The 22,234-nt window shown below is 53.7% G+C and overlaps 1 protein-coding gene and 2 long non-coding RNA genes across 9 annotated transcripts in view; 2 read left to right on the top strand and 1 right to left on the bottom strand.

The window, feature by feature from the left end:
• The window catches only part of LOC146751258 (uncharacterized), a 2,479-nt gene extending 565 nt beyond the window's left edge, over positions 1-1,914 (top strand). For both annotated transcript variants that reach the window (XR_014941757.1, XR_014941756.1), the window contains exon 2: positions 144-1,914. This is a non-coding gene — a long non-coding RNA (uncharacterized LOC146751258). The remainder of the gene's footprint in view (positions 1-143) is intronic.
• Positions 1-19,154, bottom strand: part of LOC146751257 (uncharacterized) — a 27,657-nt gene extending 8,503 nt beyond the window's left edge. Inside the window, exons 1-3 of one of the 2 annotated variants that reach the window (XR_014941753.1) lie at positions 19,074-19,154; positions 10,386-10,431; positions 4,071-4,380 (exon numbers count right to left, since the gene is read on the bottom strand). This is a non-coding gene — a long non-coding RNA (uncharacterized LOC146751257). Of the gene's footprint in view, positions 1-4,070; positions 4,381-10,385; positions 10,432-12,386; positions 13,210-19,073 lie in introns of those variants that run through there. The other variant, XR_014941754.1, reaches the window with a different exon arrangement.
• The window catches only part of LOC146751256 (sodium/glucose cotransporter 2-like), a 25,418-nt gene continuing 5,910 nt past the window's right edge, over positions 2,727-22,234 (top strand). The window contains exons 1-12 of one of the 5 annotated variants that reach the window (XM_085535110.1): positions 2,727-2,959; positions 4,339-4,410; positions 6,698-6,802; positions 10,388-10,447; positions 10,547-10,651; positions 13,274-13,379; positions 14,112-14,192; positions 14,797-14,987; positions 17,653-17,788; positions 18,333-18,440; positions 19,084-19,234; positions 21,166-21,334. In XM_085535110.1, coding sequence (XP_085391236.1) covers positions 2,882-2,959; positions 4,339-4,410; positions 6,698-6,802; positions 10,388-10,447; positions 10,547-10,651; positions 13,274-13,379; positions 14,112-14,192; positions 14,797-14,987; positions 17,653-17,788; positions 18,333-18,440; positions 19,084-19,234; positions 21,166-21,334 — 1,362 coding nt within the window. In that variant the 5' untranslated portion in view covers positions 2,727-2,881. Of the gene's footprint in view, positions 2,960-4,338; positions 4,411-6,697; positions 6,803-10,387; positions 10,448-10,546; positions 10,652-10,989; positions 11,016-13,273; positions 13,380-14,111; positions 14,193-14,796; positions 14,988-17,652; positions 17,789-18,332; positions 18,441-19,083; positions 19,235-21,165; positions 21,335-22,234 lie in introns of those variants that run through there. The other 4 variants (XM_085535111.1, XM_085535113.1, XM_085535114.1 and 1 more) reach the window with 4 other exon arrangements.

The following is a 22,234-nucleotide window of genomic DNA, read 5'->3' as shown; positions in this document are numbered from 1 at the left end:
ACAACCACCGCGACCACCCTGAGCTTATGGGGTATTTATAGGGGATTTAGGGGGGATTTATTGGGGTATTTAATTTATTAGGGTATTTATTGGGGCTCTGTGGGGTCTAAGGGGTCTCTATGGGGTCTCTATAGGGTCTATAGGTCTCTATGGGGTCTATGGGGTCTCTATGGGGTCCCTAGGGTCTATACAGGGGGTTCTGGGGTCTCTATGGGGTCTATGGGGTCTCTATGGGGTCTATGGGGTTTCTATAGGTCTCTATGGGGTCTATGGGGTCTATGGGTCTCTATGGGGTCCCTAGGGTCTATACAGGGGGTTCTGGAGTCTCTATGGGGTCTATGGGGTCTCTATGGGGTCTATGGGGTTTCTATGGGGTCTCTATGGGGTCTGTGGGGTCTCTATGAGTCTCTATGGGGTACTGGGGCCTGGAGGCTGCTCGCCCCACAACCACCGCGGCCACCCTGAGCCCACCCCACACTTATGGGGGTTATGGGGGATTTAGGGGGTTTATGGGGTATTTATTGGGGTATTTAATTTATTAGGGGATTTATTGGGGCTCTGTGGGGTCTATGGGGTCTCTATGGGGTCCCTAGGGTCTATACAGGGGGTTCTGGAGTCTCTATGGGGTCTATGGGGCCTCTATGGGTCTCTGTGGATGTCTATGGGGGTCATGGAGTCTTTATGGGTCTCTATGGGGGCTCTATGGGGTCTCTATGGGGTCTCTATGGGGTCTATGGGTTCTCTATGGGGTCTATGGGGTCTCTGTGGAGTCTATGGGTTCTCTATGGGGTGTCTATGGGGTCTATGGGGTCTCTATTGGTTCGGGCTGTTGTGCCGGGGGGCCTGGAGGCTGCTCACCCCACAACCACCGCAGCCACCCTGAGCTTATGGGGTATTTATAGGGGATTTAGGGGGTATTTATGGGGTATTTATTGGGGTATTTAATTTATTAGGGTATTTATTGGGTCTCTATGGGGTCTAAGGGGTGTCTATGGGGTCTATTGGGTCTCTATGGGGGTTGTGGGGTCTCTATGGGGTCTATGGGGTCTCATAGGGGTCCCTATGGGGTGTCTATGGGGCCTCTATGGGGTCTCTGTGGGTCCCTATGGGGTCTCAGAGGGCTGTGGGGCAGATTGAGGGCTCTATGGGGTCTCTATGGGGTTTATGGGGGTTGTGGGGTCTCTATGGGGTGTCTATGGGGTCTCTATGGGTCTCTATGGGGGCTCTATAAGGGTCTTGGGGTCTCTATGGGGTCTGTGGGGTCTATGGGGTCTCTATGGGGGCTCTGTGGGGTCTCTATGGGGTGTATGGGGTCCTGGGGTCTCTATGGGTCTCTATGGGGTACTGGGGCGTGGAGGCTGCTCACCCCACAACCACCGCGACCACCCTGAGCCCACCCCACACTTATAGGGGATTTATGGGGTATTTATGGGGTATTTAATTTATTGGGGTATTTAATTTATTGGGGTATTTAATTTATTGGGGTATTTATGGGGTATTTATTGGGGTATTTATTGGGTCTATTTATTGGGGGTCTCTATGGGTCCCTATGGGGTCTCAGAGGGCTGTGGGGCAGATTAAGGGCTCTATGGGGTCTCTATGGGGTCCCTAGGGTCTATACAGGGGGTTATGGGGTGTCTATGGGGTCTATGGGGTGTCTATGGGGTCTCTACGGTTCCCTATTAATCCCTATGGGTTACAATGAGACCTCCGAGCCGCTAGGGGGCGCTCTAGTGTTCTCTATGGGGTCCCTATGGGTCTCTATGGGTCCCTATGGGTTCCAGTGGGTCTCTATGGGTCCCTATGGGTTCCAATGGGTCTCTATGGGGTCCCTATGGGTCTCTATGGGGTTCCTATGGGTCTCTATGGGGTCTCTATGTGCCCCCGACCCCATTAAAGCCGTTTACTGACTGACTCCCGTCTCTGTGTGTCCCTTGATCGTCCCATGACGTCTAACATGGGGTTACAATGGGGTGCTATGGGGCCCTATGGGTCCCTATAGGGTCTCTATGGGTCTCTATAGGGTCCCTATGGGTCCTTGTGGGTCTCTATGGGTCCCTATGTGTCCCTATGGGGTCTCTATGGGTTCCCATGGGTCTCTATGGGGCCTCTATGGGTCTCTGTGGGTCCCTATGGGGTCTATATAGGTCACTGTGTGTCCCTATGTGTCCCTATGGGGCTCTATGGGTCCCTATGGGTCCCTATGGGTCACTGTGTGTCCCTATGGGGTCTCTATGGGTCCCTATGGGGTCTCTATGGGGCTCTGTCGGGTCCTTATGAGTCTCTATGGGTCCCTATAGGGTCCCTATGGGTCTCTATGGGGTCCCTATGTGTCCCTATGGGTCCCTGTGGGTCCCAATGGGTCTCTATTGGTCTCTATGGGTCCCTATGTGTCTCTATGGGTCTCTATGGGGTCCCTATGGGGTCTCTATGTGTCCCTATGGGTCCCTATGGGGTCTCTATGGGCCTCTATGGGTCCCAGTGGGGTCTATATGGGTCCCTATGTGTCTCTATGGGTCTCTGTGGGTCCCTATAGAGCCTCTGTGGGTCCTTGTGGGTCCCTATGGGGTCTCTATGGGGTCCCTATGGGTCTCTATGTGTCCCTATGGGTCTCTATGTGTCCCTATGGGTCGCTATGGGGTCCCTATGGGTCCCTATGGGTCTCTATGGGTCCCTGTGGGTCCCTATGGGTCTCTGTGGGGCACTATGGGGTCTCTATGGGTCACAGTGTGTCCCTATGGGGCCCCACTGTCCCCATCCGCCCCCACATTTCTGTGGGGCACTGAACCGTCCCTAGTTATGGGGCGGAGCTCCAGCCCCACAGCCGCCCCCCTGCCCTATATGAGAGCTGTGGGGCAGAGCTGTGGGGCACAGCTCCATCATGGCCGCCACCGTCGATCCCTGGGACTTGGGGGTCCTGGGGGGGTATTTCCTCTGTGTCTTCGCTGTGGGGCTGTGGGTAAGGACCCATAAGTGTGGGGTGGGACCCATAAGTGGGAGGTAGGACCCATAAGTTGGGGGGTGGGACCCATAAGTGGACCTTTGGGACCCATAAGTGGGGGGTGGGACCCATAAGTGAACCTTTGGGACCCATAAGTGCGGGGTGGGACCCATAAGTGTGGGGTGGGACCCACAAGTGGGGGGTGGGAGCCATAAGTGGGGGGTGGGACCCATAAGTGTGGGGTGGGACCCATAAGTGAACCTTTGGGACCCATAAGTGTGGGGTGGGACCCATAAGTGTGGGGTGGGACCCATAAGTGTGCGGTGGGACCCACAAGTGGGGGGTGGGAACCATAAGTTGGGGGGTGGGACCCATAAGTGGGGGGTGGGACCCATAAGTGGGGGGTAGGACCCATAAGTTGGGGGGTAGGACCCATAAGTGAACCTTTGGGACCCATAAGTGTGGGGTGGGACCCATAAGTGGGGGGTGGGACCCATAAGTGTGGGGTGGGACCCATAAGTGTGGGGTGGGAGCCTTCAGGGGACATCTGGGACCCATAAGTTATGGGGTGGGACCCATAAGTGGACCCCTGGGACCCAGAAGTGTGGGGTGGGACCCATAAGTGCCCCATAAGTGGACCCCTGGGACCCCCAAGTGCCGCCCCCCCCCCTGCCCCACACTTGAGTTGTTTGTTCAACCCCTGACCCACGGTTGGGGGGGGTGTTAATCATTCCCTATGGGGAGGAGACGGAGGGCAGGGGGGTCAGTGGGGCATGTGGGGCTCTATGGGGCGCTATGGGGTCTCTATGGGGTGCTATGGGGTTCCATGGGGTGCTATGGGGCTCTATGGGGCCCTATGGGTCTCTATGGGGTGCCATGGGGCTCTATGGGGCTCCATGAGGCTCTATGGGGCGCTATGGGTCTCTATGGGTTGCTATGGGGCTCTATGAGTCTCTATGGGGCCCTATGGGTCTCTATGGGGCGCTGTGGGTCTCTATGGGGCGTTATGGGTCTCTATGGGGTTGCTGTGGGTCGCTATGGGGCTCTATGGGGCCCTATGGGTCTCTATGGGGCGCTGTGGGTCTCTATGGGGTGTCTATGGGGCACTATGGGGTTCTATGGGTCATACCGGTCCATACTGGTCCATACTGGTCCATACTGGTTTATACTGATTTATACTGGTCCATACTGGTCCATACTGGTCCATACTGGTCCATACTGGTTCATACTGGTCCGTACTGGTCCATACTGCTTCATACTGCTCCATACTGGTTTATACTGGTCCATACTGGTTTATACTGGTCCATACTGGTCCATACTGGTCCATACTGGTTTATACTGGTCCATACTGGTCCATACTGGTCTATACTGGTTCTTACTGGTCCGTCCCGGTTCAGTCCTTACGCCGCAGTTCCCGCAGTTCCGTTACCGGGTATTTCCTGGCCGGGAGGAAAATGGGATGGGCCGCGGTGAGTGACCATGGGGCGCTATGGGGCGCTATGGGGCGCTATGGGGTGCTATGGGGCGCTATGGGGCGCTATGGGGCGCTATGGGGTGCTATGGGGCGCTATGGGGCGCTATGGGGTGCTATGGGGTGCTATGGGGTTCTATGGGGCTCTATGGGGCTCTATGGGGCACTATGGGGCGCTATGGGGCGCTATGGGGTGCTATGGGGCACTATGGGAAGCTATGGGGAGCTATGGGGCACTATGGGGCACTATGGGGCACTATGGGGCGCTATGGGGCTCTATGGGGCACTATGGGTCACTATGGGGCGCTATGGGGAGCTATGGGGTGCTATGGGGCACTATGGGGCACTATGGGTCTCTATGGGGCTCTATGGGGCACTATGGGTCACTATGGGGCGCTATGGGGAGCTATGGGGTGCTATGGGGCACTATGGGGCTCTATGGGGCTCTATGGGGCTCTATGGGGAGCTATGGGGTGCTATGGGGCGCTATGGGGTGCTATGGGGCGCTATGGGGAGCTATGGGGTGCTATGGGGCGCTATGGGGTTCTATGGGGCGCTATGGGGCACTATGGGGCTCTATGGGGCGCTATGGGGAGCTATGGGGTGCTATGGGGCTCTATGGGTCACTATGGGGCGCTATGGGGCACTATGGGGAGCTATGGGGCGCTATGGGGCTCTATGGGGCGCTATGGGGCTCTATGGGGAGCTATGGGGCGCTATGGGGTGCTATGGGGCGCTATGGGGCTCTATGGGGCGCTATGGGGCTCTATGGGGCGCTATGGGGCGCTATGGGGTGCTATGGGGCACTATGGGGAGCTATGGGGCTCTATGGGGCTCTATGGGGAGCTATGGGGTGCTATGGGGCGCTATGGGGCACTATGGGGCTCTATGGGGAGCTATGGGGTGCTATGGGGCGCTATGGGGTGCTATGGGGCGCTATGGGGCGCTATGGGGCTGTATTGGGTGCTATGGGGCGCTATGGGGAGCTATGGGGCGCTATGGGGCTCTATGGGGCGCTATGGGGCTCTATGGGGCTCTATGGGGTGCTATGGGGTTCTATGGGGCACTATGGGGCGCTATGGGTCACTATGGGGCTCTATGGGGCACTATGGGGCTCTATGGGGCTCTATGGGGCGCTATGGGGAGCTATGGGGCTCTATGGGGCGCTATGGGGTGCTATGGGGCACTATGGGGAGCTATGGGGCGCTATGGGGAGCTATGGGGCGCTATGGGGAGCTATGGGGTTCTATGGGGCGCTATGGGTCACTATGGGGAGCTATGGGACTCTATGGGGAGCTATGGGGCACTATGGGGCGCTATGGGGCTCTATGGGGCGCTATGGGTCTCTACGGGGTGCTATGGGGTGCTATGGGGCTCTATGGGGCGCTATGGGGTGCTATGGGGCGCTATGGGGTTCTATGGGGCGCTATGGGGAGCTATGGGGTTCTATGGGGAGCTATGGGGTTCTATGGGGCGCTATGTGTCTCTATGGGGCTCTATGGGGCGCTATGGGTCTCTATGTGTCTCTATGGGGTCTCTATGGGGTTCTATGGGTCTCTATGGGGTTTCTATGGGGTTCTATGGGTCTCTATGGGTCTCTATGTGTCTCTATGGGGTCTCTGGGTCTCTATGTGTCTCTATGTGTCTCTATGGGTGTCTATGTGTCTCTATGGGTCTCTATGGGTCGCTATGGGGTCTCTATGGGTCGCTATGGGTCTCTATGTGTCTCTATGGGGTCTCTATGGGGTTTCTATGGGGTTCTATGAGTCCCTATGGGTCCCTATGGGTCTCTATTGGTCTCTATGGGTCTCTATGGGTCTCTATGGGTCTCTATGGGTCTCTATGTGTCTCTATGGGGTCTCTATGGGGTTCTATGGGGTTTCTATGGGGTTCTATAGGTCTCTATGGTTCTCTATGGGGTCTCTATGGGGTTTCTATGGGTCTCTATGGGGTTTCTATGGGGTTTCTATGGGGTCTCTATGGGTCTCTATGTGGTTCTATGGGTCTCTATGTGGTTCTATGGGTCTCTATGTGTCTCTATGGTTCTCTATGTGTCTCTATGGGTCGCTATGGGGTCTCTATGGGTCCCTATGTGTCTCTATGTGTCCCTATGGGTCCCTATGTGTCTCTATGTGTCCCTATGGGTCCCTATGTGTCTCTATGTGTCCCTATGGGTCCCTATGTGTCTCTATGTGTCCCTATGTGTCTCTATGTGTTTCTATGGGTCCCTATGTGTCTCTATGTGTCTCTATGTGTCTCTATGTGTCTCTATGGGGCTGTTCCAGGTGGGCTCGTCGCTGTTCGCATCCAATATCGGCTCTGGGCACTTTGTGGGATTGGCCGGGACGGCTGCGGCTTCCGGGATCGCCGTGGGAGGATTCGAGTGGCATGTGGGGCTGCCCCATAGATTGGGACCCATAGGGACTCCATAGGGACCCCATAGAAACCCATAGGGACCCCATAGAAACTCATAGAGACACATAGGAACCCGTAGGGACCCCATAGAGTCCCATAGCGCCATGGGAGGATTCGAGTGGCATGTGGGGCTGCCCCATAGATTGGGACCCATAGGGACCCCATAGAAACCCATAGGGTCACATAGAGACACATAGGGACCCCATAGAGACACATAGAGACACATAGGGACCCATAGGGACCCCATAGAGTCCCATAGCGCCGTGGGAGGATTCGAGTGGCATGTGGGGCTGCCCCATAGATTGGGACCCATAGGGACCCATAGAAACCCATAGGGTCACATAGAAACCCATAGGGACCCCATAGAAACCCATAGAGACACATAGAGACACATAGGAACCCATAGGGACCCCATAGAGTCCCATAGCGCCGTGGGAGGATTCGAGTGGCATGTGGGGCTGCCCCATAGATTGGGACCCATAGGGACCCATAGAAACCCATAGGGTCACATAGAAACCCATAGGGACCCCATAGAAACCCATAGAGACACATAGAGACACATAGGAACCCATAGGGACCCCATAGAGTCCCATAGCGCCGTGGGAGGATTCGAGTGGCATGTGGGGCTGCCCCATAGATTGGGACCCATAGGGACCCATAGAAACCCATAGGGTCACATAGAAACCCATAGGGACCCCATAGAAACCCATAGAGACACATAGAGACACATAGGAACCCATAGGGACCCCATAGAGTCCCATAGCGCCGTGGGAGGATTCGAGTGGCATGTGGGGCTGCCCCATAGATTGGGACCCATAGGGACCCCATAGAAACCCATAGAAACCCATAGGGTCACATAGAGACACATAGGGACCCCATAGAGACACATAGAGACACATAGGAACACATAGGGACCCCATAGAGTCCCATAGCGCCGTGGGAGGATTCGAGTGGCATGTGGGGCTGCCCCATAGATTGGGACCATAGGGACCCATAGAGACCCCATAGAAACCCATAGGGTCACATAGAGACACATAGGGACCCCACAGAGACACATAGAGACACATAGGAACCCGTAGGGACCCCATAGAGTCCCATAGCGCCGTGGGAGGATTCGAGTGGCATGTGGGGCTGCCCCATAGATTGGGACCCATAGGGACCCCATAGAAACCCATAGAAACCCATAGGGTCACATAGAGACACATAGGGACCCCATAGAGACACATAGAGACACATAGGAACACATAGGGACCCCATAGAGTCCCATAGCGCCGTGGGAGGATTCGAGTGGCATGTGGGGCTGCCCCATAGATTGGGACCATAGGGACCCATAGAGACCCCATAGAAACCCATAGGGTCACATAGAGACACATAGGGACCCCACAGAGACACATAGAGACACATAGGAACCCGTAGGGACCCCATAGAGTCCCATAGCGCCGTGGGAGGATTCGAGTGGCATGTGGGGCTGCCCCATAGACACCCCATAGAAACCCATAGGGACCCCATAGACACCCCATAGGGACCCCATAGACACCCATAGAGACACATAGAGATACATAGGGAACCATAGGGACCCCATAGACACCCCATAGACACCCCATAGAGACCCATAGACACCCATAGACACCCCATAGAGACCCATAGACACCCCATAGAGACCCATAGACACCCCATAGGGACCCATAGGGACCCATAGAGACACATAGGGACCCCATAGAAACCCATAGAGACACATAGGGACCCCATAGAAACCCATAGAGACACATAGAGACACATAGGGACCCCATAGAAACCCATAGAGACACATAGAGACACATAGGGACCCCATAGAGTCCCATAGCGCCGTGGGAGGATTCGAGTGGCGTGTGGGGCTGCCCCATAGCAAGACACTGACACCCCATAGAGCCCCATAGGGACCCCATAGAAACCCATAGAGACACATAGAAACCCACAGACACACACTGGGACCCATAGGGAACCATAGAGACTCATAGGAACCCCATAGGGACCCATTGACACCCCATAGGAACCCATTGACACCCCATAGGGACCCATAGAGACCCCATAGGGACCCACAGGGACCCCATAGGGACCCACAGACACCCCATAGCGACCCATAGAGACATCCCCTATCCCAGCCCCATATCCCCTCCCTATATCCCACCCCATATCCCATATCCCACCCCATATCCCACCCTATATCCCATATCCCTCCCCATATCCCACCCTATATCCCACCCCATATCCCATATCCCACCCTATATCCCATATCCCCCCCCATATCCCCCCCCATATCCCATATCCCCACCCCATATCCCATATCCCATCCCATATCCCCCCCTATATCCCATATCCCACCCTATATCCCATATCCCCCCACATATCCCATATCCCCCCCTATATCCCATATCCCACCCCATATCCCCCCCTATATCCCCAGCCCCACATCCCAGCCCCATATCCCACCCCATATCCCATATCCCACCCAATATCCCATATCCCACCCTATATCCCACCCCATATCCCCCCCCATATCCCATACCCCACCCCATATCCCCCCCTATATCCCATATCCCACCCCATATCCCATATCCCACCCCATATCCCATATCCCATATCCCACCCCATATCCCCCCCTATATCCCATATCCCACCCTATATCCCATATCCCCACCCTATATCCCACCCCATATCCCATATCCCCCCCAATATCCCATATCCCACCCCATATCCCACCCTATATCCCATATCCCATATCCCACCCCATATCCCATATCCCACCCCATATCCCACCCTATATCCTATCCCATATCCCCACCCCATATCCCCCCCTATATCCCATATCCCACCCCATATCCCCCCCTATATCCCATATCCCACCCCATATCCCATATCCCACCCCATATTATCCCACCCCATATCCCATATCCCACCCTATATCCCATATCCCCACCCTATATCCCACCCCATACCCCATATCCCACCCCATATCCCCCCCAATATCCCATATCCCACCCCATATCCCACCCTATATCCCTCCCCATATCCCACCCTATATCCCATCATATCCCTCCCCATACCCCATACCCCCCCCATATCCCACCCTATATCCCATCCCATAACCCATATCCCACCCCATATCCTTCCCCATATCCCATATCCCACCCCATATCCCCACCCTATATCCCCTCCCTATATCATCTCCCTATATCTCACCCCATATCCCAGCCCCATATCCCACCCTATATCCCACCCCATATCCCATATCCCCCCCTATATCCCATATCCCACCCCATATCCCATATCCCATATCCCACCCTATATCCCACCCTATATCCCCCCCTATATCCTATATTCCACCCCATATCCCACCCCATAACCCATATCCTCCCACATAACCCATATCCCACCCCATATCCCATATCCCACCCTATATCCCATATCCCACCCCATATCCCACCCCATATCCCATATCCCCACCTCATATCCCCCCCCATGTCCCATATCCCACCCCATATCCCATATCCCCCCCCATATCCCCCCTATATCCCATACAGGCCATGTTCATGGTGCTGCTGCTGGGCTGGGTCTTCGTCCCCATCTACATGAGGGCGGGGGTGAGTCCACAGTGACGTCACAATGACCCCCATTATGACGTCACAATGACCCTCTATGACGTCATAATGACTCTCTATGACGTCACAATGACCCCATAGGTGACCACGATGCCCCAATATCTCCGTAAAAGATTCGGGGGGACCCGGATCCAACTGTGTCTGTCGGCCCTATCGCTGCTGCTCTACGTCACCACCAAGATCTCTGTAATCTATGGGGCGCTATGGGGCGCTATGGGGCGCTATGGGGGCTCTATGGGGCTCTATGGGGCGCTATGGGGTCTCTATGGGTCTCTATGGGGTCGTATGGGGGTCCTATGGGGGGAGATGGGGTGCTATGGGGCTCTATGGGGTCTCTATGGGGCACTATGGGGTCTCTATGGGGCACTATGGGGCGCTATGTGTCTCTATGGGGCGCTATGGGGCGCTATGGGGCGCTATGGGGCGCTATGGGGCTCTATGGGGCGCTATGGGGTCTCTATGGGGCTCTATGGGGTCTCTATGGGGCTCTATGTGGTCTATGTGTCTGTCGGCCCTATCGCTGCTGCTCTACGTCACCACCAAGATCTCAGTAATCTATGGGGCTCTATGGGGCGCTATGGGGCTCTATGGGTCTCTATGGGGCGCTATGGGGCTCTATGGGGTCTCTATGGGGCTCTATGGGGCTCTATGGGTCTCTATGGGTCTCTATGGGGTCGTATGGGGGTCCTATGGGGGGAGATGGGGCGCTATGGGGCTCTATGGGGTCTCTATGGGGTCTCTATGGGGCTCTATGGGGCTCTATGGGGCGCTATGGGGTGTCTATGGGGCACTATGGGGCACTATGGGGCGCTATGGGGCTCTATGGGGCTCTATGGGGTCTATGTGTCTGTTGGCCCTATCGCTGCTGCTCTACGTCACCACCAAGATCTCAGTAATCTATGGGGCGCTATGGGGTCTCTATGGGGCTCTATGGGGCTCTATGGGGCGCTATGGGGCTCTATGGGGCACTATGGGGTCTCTATGGGGCTCTATGGGGCGCTATGGGGTCTCTATGGGGCGCTATGGGGTCTCTATGGGTCTCTATGGGTCTCTATGGGGTCTCTATGGGTCTTTATGGGGTCTCTATGGGGCTCTATGGGGCGCTATGGGGTCTCTATGGGGCTCTATGGGGTCTCTATGGGGCTCTATGGGACGCTATGGGGCTCTATGGGGTCTCTATGGGTCTCTATGGGGTCGTATGGGGGTCCTATGGGGGGAGATGGGGTGCTATGGGGCTCTATGGGGTCTATGGGGTCTCTATGGGGTCTCTATGGGGCTCTATGGGGTCTCTATGGGTCTCTATGGGTCTTTATGGGGTCTCTATGGGGCTCTATGGGGCGCTATGGGGTCTCTATGGGGCACTATGGGGTCTCTATGGGGCTCTATGGGGCGCTATGGGGTCTCTATGGGGTCTCTATGGGGCAGTATGTGGTCTCTATGGGGCGCTATGGGGCTCTATGGGTCTCTATGTGTCTCTATGGGGTCTCTATGGGGCTCAATGGGGTCTCTATGGGTCTCTATGGGGCTCTATGGGGCGCTATGGGGCTCTATGGGGTCTCTATGGGTCTCTATGGGGTCTATGGGGTCTCTATGGGGCACTATGGGGTCTCTATGGGGTCTCTATGGGTCTCTATGGGGTCTCTATGGGGCTCTATGGGGCACTATGGGGTCTCTATGGGTCTCTATGGGGTCTCTATGGGTCTCTATGGGGTCTCTATGGGGCTCTATGGGGCGCTATGGGGTCTCTATGGGGCTCTATGGGGCGCTGTGGGGCTCTATGGGGTCTCTATGTGTCCCTATGGATCTCTATGGGGTCTCTATTAGTTGCAATACCACTCCCTGCCGCTAGATGTCGCTGCTGTCTATTAGTCGCAATACGGCTCCATGTATTTCTATGGGTCTCTATGGGCAGTCGCAATACCTGACATGGCCACACGGTGTCGCTGTTGTCAATGCAGGTCTATTAGCCGCAATAACTCATTGCTGTCTATGGGCAGTTGCAATACCTGACATGGCCACACGGTGTCGCTGTTGTCAATGCAGGTCTATTAGCCGCAATAACTCATTGCTGTCTATGGGCAGTTGCAATACCTGACATGGCCACACGGTGTCGCTGTTGTCAATGCAGGTCTATTAGTCGCAATAACTCATTGCTGTCTATGGGCAGCTGCAATACCTCACATGGCCACACGGTGTCGCTGTTGTCAATGCAGGTCTATTAGTCACAATAACTCATTGCTGTCTATGGGCAGTTGCAATACCTGACATGGCCACACGGTGTCGCTGTTGTCAATGCAGGTCTATTAGTCGCAATAACCCATTACTTTCTATGGGCAGTTGCAATACCTCACATGGCCACACGGTGTCGCTGTTGTCAATGCAGGTCTATTAGTCGCAATAACTCATTGCTGTCTATGGGCAGCTGCAATACCTCACATGGCCACACGGTGTCGCTGTTGTCAATGCAGGTCTATTAGCCGCAATAACCCATTACTTTCTATGGGCAGTTGCAATACCTGACATGGCCACACGGTGTCGCTGTTGTCAATGCAGGTCTATTAGTCTCAATAACTCATTGCTGTCTATGGGCAGTTGCAATACCTGACATGGCCACACGGTGTCGCTGTTGTCAATGCAGGTCTATTAGCAGCAATAACCCATTACTTTCTATGGGCAGTTGCAATACCTCACATGGCCACACGGTGTCGCTGTTGTCAATGCAGGTCTATTAGCCGCAATAACTCATTGCTGTCTATGGGCAGTTGCAATACCTGACATGGCCACACGGTGTCGCTGTTGTCAATGCAGGTTGACCTGTTCTCTGGCGCCGTGTTCCTACAGGCCGCGCTGGGCTGGGAGCTCTATGGGGCCGTGGGGGCGCTGCTGGGGGTCACGGCCCTATACACCATCACCGGTATCAATGGGGGCCCTATAGGGGCTATGGGGGCCCTATAGGGGCTATGGGGGCAATGGGATCAATGGGGACCCTAATAGGGGCAATGGGGGCCCTATAGGGGCAATGGGGGCCTTAATGGAGGCAATGGGATCAATGGGGCCATATTGGGATCAATGGAATCAATGGGGGCAATGGGGGCCATATTGGGAACAATGGGGGCCATATTGGGATCTATGGGGCGATATAGGGTCTATGGGGCCCTATAGGGTCTATCGGGCCATATAGGGTCTATGGGGGCCATATTGGGATCAATGGGGGCCATATTGGGATCAATGGGGGCAATGGGGGCCTTAATGGGGGCAATGGGGGCCTTAATGGGATCAATGGGGCCATATTGGGATCTATGGGGCCATATAGGGTCTATGGGGCCCTATTGGGATCTATGGGGCCCTATAGGGTCTATGGGGCCCTATTGGGATCTATGGGGCCCTATAGGGTCTATGGGGCCCTATTGGAACCTATAAGGCCCTATTGGGGTCTATGTGGCCCTATAGGGTCTATGAGGCCCTATTGGTGTCTATGTGGCCCTATAGGGTCTATGTGGCCCTATAGGGTCTATGGGGCCCTATAGGGTCTATGGGGCCCTATTGGGATCTATAGGGCCCTATAGGGTCTATGGGGCCCTATGGGGTTCTATTGGGCCCTATAGGGTGTATGGGGCCCTATAGGTCCGTGTTGTCCCTATATCAGGGGGGATGACGGCGCTGATGTTCGCCGACATGGTGCAGAGCGCCGTCATGGTGGGGGGAGCCTCCGTGTTAGCGGGATACGGTGCGTACCCCATAGAATCCCATAGAACCCCATAGAATCCCATACAATAATCCGATAGAATAATACCATAGAATCCCATAGAATCCCATATAATCCCCTATAATCCCCTATAACCCCCTATAACCCCCTATAATCCTATATCATCCCCTATAACCCCATATAATCCCATATAATCCCATATAACCCCATGTAACCCCATATATCCCATATAACCCCATATAACCCCCTATAACCCCCTATAACCCCATAGATCCCATATAACCCCATAAGACCCCACAGCGCCCCCTGGTGGCCACTGCATGTAACTACACCCATAGAGCCCATCACTCCACAGCGCCACCTGGTGGCCACTGGATGTAATAACACCCATATAACCCCATATAACCCCATATAACCCCATATAACCCCATATAACCCATATATCCCCTATAACCCCATATATCCCATATAACCCCATATAACCCCATATAACCCCATAGATCCCATATAACCCCATATAACCCCATATAACCCCATATATCCCATATATCCCATATAACCCCATATAACCCCATAGATCCCATATAACCCCATATAACCCATATAATCCTATATCACCCCACAGCTCTTAGGGCCGTTGGTGGGCTCCCGGCCCTGTTCCATCGCTTCCCGCTGTCTCTGCCCCCCACAACCCGTCGCTGCCCCATAAGGGACCAGGCCCTAAAACTGCTGCGACCCCCAGGGGGCGACCTGCCATGGCCCGGGATGTTACTGGGATTAGGGGTGACGGCGGGATGGTACTGGTGTACGGACCAGGTATGGGGTATATGGGGTTATATGGGGTTATATGGGATATATGGGGTTATATGGGATCTATGGGGTTATATGGGGTCTATGGGGTTCTATGGGTGTTATTACATGCAGTGGCCACCAGGTGGCGCTGTGGAGTGATGGGCTCTATGGGTGTAGTTACATGCAGTGGCCACCAGGGGGCGCTGTGGGGTCTTATGGGGTTATATGGGGTATATGGGGTTATATGGGGTTATATGGGGTTATATGGGATATATGGGGTTATATGGGATATATGGGGTTATGGGGGTTATATGGGGTTATATGGGGTTATAGGGGATTGTATGGGGGTATATGAGGTTATATGGGGTTATATGGGGTTATATGGGGGTATATGGGGGGATATGGGGTTATATGGGGATATATGGGGTTATATGGGGTCTATGGGGTTATATGGGATTTATGGGGTTTTATGGGGTTATATGGGGTTATATGGGGATATATGGGGTTATATGGGATTATATGGGGTTATATGGGATATATGGGGTCTATGGGTGTTATTACATGAAATGGCCACCAGGTGGCGCTGTGGAGTGATGGGCTCTATGGGTGTAGTTACATGCAGTGGCCACCAGGGGGCGCTGTTGGGTCTTATGGGGTTATATGGGGGTATATGGGGTTATATGGGGGATATGGGGTTGTATGGGGGATATATGGGGATATATGGGGTTATATGGGGTTATATGGGGGGATATGGGGTTATATGGGGTTATAGGGGTTTATATGGGGTTATATGGGGTTATATGGGGTTATATGGGGTTATATGGGGGTATATGGGGTTATATGGGGTTATATGGGATATATGGGATATATGGGATATATGGGGTTATATGGGGTTATATGGGGTTATATGGGGTTATATGGGATTATATGGGATTCTATGGGGTTATATGGAATTACATGGGATTCTATGGGGTTCTATGGGATTCTATGGGATTCTATGGGGTTATATGGGATTCTATGGGGTTATATGGGATTATATGGGATTCTATGGGGTTCTATATGACCCTATGGGATTCTATGGGTGCAGGTGATCGTGCAGCGCTGCCTGTCGGGTGGGATTCTATGGGATCCTATGGGATTATATGGGATCCTATGGGGTTCTATGGGGTTCTATGGGGTTATATTGTGTTATGGGGTGCAGGTGATCGTGCAGCGCTGCCTGTCGGGTGGGATTCTATGGGATTCTATATGACCCTATGGGGTTCTATGGGGTTCTATGGGGTTATATGGGATCCTATGGGGTTCTATGGGGTTCTATGGGGTTATATTGTGTTATGGGGTGCAGGTGATCGTGCAGCGCTGCCTGTCGGGTGGGATTCTATGGGGTTATATGGGGTTATATGGGATTATGGGGGTTATATGGGATTCTATGGGATTCTATGGGGTTATATGGGATTATATGGGTTTACATGGGATTACATGGGATTCTATGGGATTATGGGGGATTCTATGGGGTTCTATGTGATTCTATGTGATTCTATGGGGTTCTATGGGGTTCTATGGGGTTCTATATGACTCTATGGGGTTCTATATGACTCTATGGGGTTCTATATGACTCTATGGGGTTCTATGGGGTTATATATGACTCTATGGGATTCTATGGGGTTATATGGCGTTCTATGGGGTTCTATAAGACCCTATGGGGTTCTATATGACCCTATGGGATTATTATGGGATCAGGTGATCGTGCAGCGCTGCCTGTCGGGTGGGATTCTATGGGGTTCTATGGGGTTATATGTGACTCTATATGACCCTATGGGGTTATATGGTATTATATGGGATTATATGGGGTTCTATGGGTGCAGGTGATCGTGCAGCGCTGCCTGTCGGGTGGGATTATATGGGATTATATGGGGTTATATGGGGTTATATGTGACTCTATGGGGTTCTATATGACCCTATGGGTTTATTATGGGATCAGGTGATCGTGCAGCGCTGCCTGTCGGGTGGGATTCTATGGGATTATATGGGGTTATATGGGATTATATGGGATTCTATGGGGTTATATGGGGTTATATGGGATTACATGGGATTCTATGGGGTTATATGGGATCCTATGGGATTACATGGGATTACATGGGATTCTATGGGATTATGGGGCGTTATATGGGATTATATGGGATTAGATGGGATTCTATGGGGTTATATGGGATCCTATGGGGTTCTATGGGTGCAGGTGATCGTGCAGCGCCGCCTGTCGGGTGGGATTCTATGGGGTTCTATGGGGTTATATATGACTCTATGGGGTTATATATGACTCTATGGGATTCTATGGGATTCTATGGGATTCTATGGGGTTCTATGGGGTTATATTGTGTTATGGGATCAGGTGATCGTGCAGCGCTGCCTGTCGGGTGGGATTCTATGGGATTATGGGGTTATATGGGGTTCTATGGGGTTCTATGGGGTTATATGGGATTATATGGGGTTCTATGGGATTATATGGGTTTATTATGGGGTGCAGGTGATCGTGCAGCGCTGCCTGTCGGGTGGGATTCTATGGGATTCTATGGGGTTATATGGGGTTATATGGGGTTCTATGGGGTTCTATGGGATCCTATGGGGTTATATGGGGTTATATGGGGTCCTATGGGGTTATATGGTATTATATGGGGTTCTATGGGTGCAGGTGATCGTGCAGCGCTGCCTGTCGGGGCGCTCTCTGACCCACGTCCGTGGGGGCTGTGTGCTGTGCGGGTACCTCAAGGTGCTGCCCATGTTCCTCATGGTGCTGCCCGGGATGGCGGCCAGGCTGCTCTACCCCGGTATGGACCCTAAAACCTATAGAAACCCTATAGAAACCCTATAGAACCCTATTGAAACCCATATAACCCCATAGGAACCCATAGAACCCGTATAATCCCAAATAACCTCATAGGAACCCATATAACCCCATACAATCCCCTATAACCCCCTATAACCCTATATAACCCATATAACCCCATATAACCCCCTATAACCCCATATAACCCCATATAACCCCATATAACCCCATATAACCCCATAAGACCCCACAGCGCCCCCTGGTGGCCACTGCATGTAACTACACCCATAGAGCCCATCACTCCACATCGCCACCTGGTGGCCACTGCATGTAACTACACCCATAGAGCCCATCACTCCACAGCGCCCCCTGGTGGCCACTGCATGTAACTACACCCATAGAGCCCATCACTCCACAGCGCCACCTGGTGGCCACTGGATGTAATAACACCCACAGGACCCCATAGACCCCCTATAACCCCATATAACCCCATATAACCCCATATAACCCCATACAATCCCATATAACCCCATATAATCCCATAGAGGTGGTTGCCTGCCCCGACGCGGCCTCGTGTCGTCGCGCTTGTGGGATCGCGGCCGGGTGCTCCAACGTCGCGTACCCCAAACTCGTGGTGGAGCTGCTGCCCCCCGGTACGATATGGGGTCTATGGGGTCTATATAGGGTCTATATGGGGTTTATTGGTTTCTATAGGACTCTATTGGGCTCTGTGGGGTCTATGGGGTCTCTATGGGGTCTATGGGGCTCTATGGGTCACTATTGGTCTCTATAGGGTCTATGGGTCTCTATGGGGTCTCTATGACGTTCTATAGGTCTCTATGGGGTCTATGGGTCTCTATGGGTCTCTATGGGGTCTATGGGTCTCTATGGGTCTCTATGGGGTTTCTATGGGTCTCTATGCGTCTCTATGGGGTCTCTATGGGTCCCTATAGGTCTCTATGGGTCCCTATGTGTCTCTATGGGGTCTCTATAGGGTCTATTGGTCTCTATGGGGTCTCAATGGGTCTCTATGGGGTCTATTGGTCTCTATGGGGTCTCTATAGGGTCTATGGGGTCTAAGGGGTCTATGGTTCTCTATGGGGTTTCTATAGAATCTATTGTTCTCTATGGGGCCTATTGGTCTCTATGTTTCTCTATGAGGCTCATTAACACCACTTACCTCCAACCAACCCCCTAATTACCCCCCCCCATGTCTCTAATGATCCCTGAGGCCCATTACCGAGTACCCTAATTACCATAAATTACCATAAATTAGCATAAATTACCTTTAATCAGGTCTCCGCGGCCTGATGCTGTCCGTGGTGCTGGCCGCCCTCATGTCGTCCCTCGCCTCCATCTTGGCCAGCGCCGGCGCCATCTTCAGCCTGGATCTCTATGGCAGGATGAGGCCCAACGCCACGCAACGGCGCCTCCTGATGGCCGGGAGGTGACATTACAACCCATAGAAACACATAGAAACCCATAGAACAGCGCCCCCTGGTGGCCGGGAGGTGACATTACAACCCATTGAAACCCATTGAAACCCATAGAGCCCCATGTAATGGCGCCCCCTGGTGGTGGGGAGGTGACATTACAATGGGCTTATATATAACCCCATAGAACCCCATTGAAACCCATAGAACAGCGCCCCCTGCTGGCCGGGAGGTGACATGACAACATAGAAACCCATAGAAACCCATTAAGCAGCGCCCCCTGCTGGCCGGGAGGTGACATTACAACATAGAAAACCATAGAGCCCCATAGAAACCCATAGAACCCCATAGAACCCCATGTAATGGTGCCTCCTGGGGGCCTGGAGGTGACATTACAACATAGAACCCCATAGAGCCCCATAGAACCCCATAGAGCCTCATAGAGACCCATATAATGCTATATAACCCCATAGCACCCTATAGAGCCTGGATCTCTAAGGCAGGATGAGGCCCAACGCCACGCAATGGCGCCTCCTGATGGCCGGGAGGTGACATTACAACACTGAACCCCATAGAAATCAATAGGAACCCATATAATGGCGCCTCCTGGTGGCCGGGAGGTGACATTACAACCCATAGAAACACATTAAAACTCATTGAAACCCATAGAACAGCGTCCCCTGGTGGCAGGGAGGTGACATTACAACCAATAGAAACACATAGAAACCCATGTAATGGCGCCTCCTGGTGGCCGGGAGGAGACATTACAATGGGCTTATATAGAACCCCATAGAAACCCATTGAAACCCATAGAACAGCGCCCCCTGGTGGCCGGGAGGTGACATTACAACATAGAAACCCATTGAATCTCATGTAATGGCGCCCCCTGATGGTGGGGAGGTGACATTACAACATAGAAACCCATAGAAACCCATTAAAAAGCGCCTCCTGCTGGCCGGGAGGTGACATTACAACATAGAAACCCATTGAAAGCCATTGAAACCCATAGAACAGCGCCCCCTGGTGGCCGGAAGGTGACATTACAACATAGAAACCCATTGAAACCCATTAAACAGCGCCCCCTGCTGGCCGGGAGGTGACATTACAACATTGAAACCCATTGAATCCCATGTAATGGTGCCCCCTGATGGTGAAGAGGTGACATTACAACAAAGAAACCCATAGAACCCCATAGAACCCCATATAATGGCGCCCCCTGGTGGTGGGGAGGTGACATTACAGCATAGGAACCCATAGAAACCCATAGAAACCCATTGAAACCCATATAATGGCGCCCCCTGGTGGCGGGGAGGGGACATTACAACATTGAGCCCCATTGAACCCCATATCATGCTATATAACCCCATAGAAACCCATATAATGGCGCCTCCTAGTGGTCGGGAGGTGACATTACAACATAGAGCCTCATAGAACCCCATAGAGCACCATATAATGGCGCCCCCTAGTGGCCAGGAGGTGACATTACAACATAGAACCTCATAGAGCCCCATAGAACCCCATAGAGCCCCATAGAGCACCATAGAACCCAATAGAGCCCCATAGAACCCCATAGAGCCCCATAGAACCCCATAGAGCCCCATAGAGCACCATAGAACCCAATAGAGCCCCATTGAGCCCCATATAATGGCGCCCCCTGGTGGTGGGGAGGTGACATTACAACATAGAACCCCATATAATTCTATATAACCCCATAGAACCCCATATAATTGCGCCCCCTGGTGGCGGGGAGGTGACAGTACAACATAGAGCCCCATAGAACCCCATAGAACCCCATAGAGCACCATATAATGGCGCCCCCTAGTGGTCAGGAGGTGACATTACAATGGGAGGCAATGGGGGGGACCCCATAGAACTCCATACAATGACCTGCCCCCCATCTCGTCCTGCCCCATAGCCCTGACCCCCCCTTTCTCCCGCCCCACAGGCTGTTCATGCTGTTCCTGGTGGGGGTCAGCCTGGCCTGGCTCCCCATAGTCCGTGGGGCTCAGGGGGGGCGGCTGTTCGATTACATCCAGGCCGTGGGCAGTTTCCTCACGCCCCCCATCGCCGCCCTCTTCTTCCTCGCCGTCTTCGTGCCCAGGGTCAACGAGCCCGTGAGTCTATGGGGCACCATGGGGGGCTATGGGGTCTATGGGTCTCTATGGGGCAGGATGGGAGGCCTATGGGACTCTATGGGGCAGCATGGGGGGCCTATGGGTCTCTATGGGGTCCCTATGGGGCACCATGGGGGGGCTATGGGTCTCTATGGGTCCCTATGGGGCAGCATGGGGGGCCTATGGGGTCTATATGTCTCTATGAGGCAGCATGGGGGGCCTATGGGGTCTTTATGGGGCAGCATGGGGGCCTATGGGGTCTATGGGGTTTATATGGGGTCCCTATGGGGCAGCATGGAGGGCCTATGGGGTCTATGGGACTCTATGGGGCAAGATGGGGCAGATATGGGTCTCTATGGGGCAGCATGGGGGGCCTATGGGGTCTATGGGTCTCTATGGGGCAGCATGGGGGCCTATGGGTCTCTACGGGGTCCCTATGGGGCAGGATGGGGGGCCTATGGGTCTCTATGGGGCAGCATGGGGGCCTATGGGTCTCTACGGGGTCTCTATGGGGCAGCATGGGGGGCCTATGGGTCTCTATAGGTCCCTATGGGGCAGCATGGGGGGCCTATGGGTCTCTATAGGTCCCTATGGGGCAGCATGGGGGGCCTATGGGGTCTATGGGTCTCTATGGGGCAGCACGAGGGGGCTATGGGTCTCTATGGGGCACCATGGGGGGGCTATGGTTCTCTATGGGGTCCCTATAGGGCAGCATGGGGGGCCTATGGGTCTCTATGGGTCTCTATGGGGTCTCTATGGGGTCTATGGTTCTCTATGGGTCCCTATGGGGCAGCATGGGGGGCCTATGGGGTCTATATGTCTCTATGAGGCAGCATGGGGGGCCTATGGGGTCTTTATGGGGCAGCATGGGGGCCTATGGGGTCTATGGGGTTTATATGG

Source organism: Coturnix japonica, unplaced genomic scaffold (genome assembly GCF_054131305.1).
Source record: "Coturnix japonica strain WE unplaced genomic scaffold, WE-NBRP24 Scf108, whole genome shotgun sequence".
Classification (NCBI taxonomy): domain Eukaryota; kingdom Metazoa; phylum Chordata; class Aves; order Galliformes; family Phasianidae; genus Coturnix; species Coturnix japonica.
This window is presented reverse-complemented; position numbering and strand designations above follow the sequence as displayed.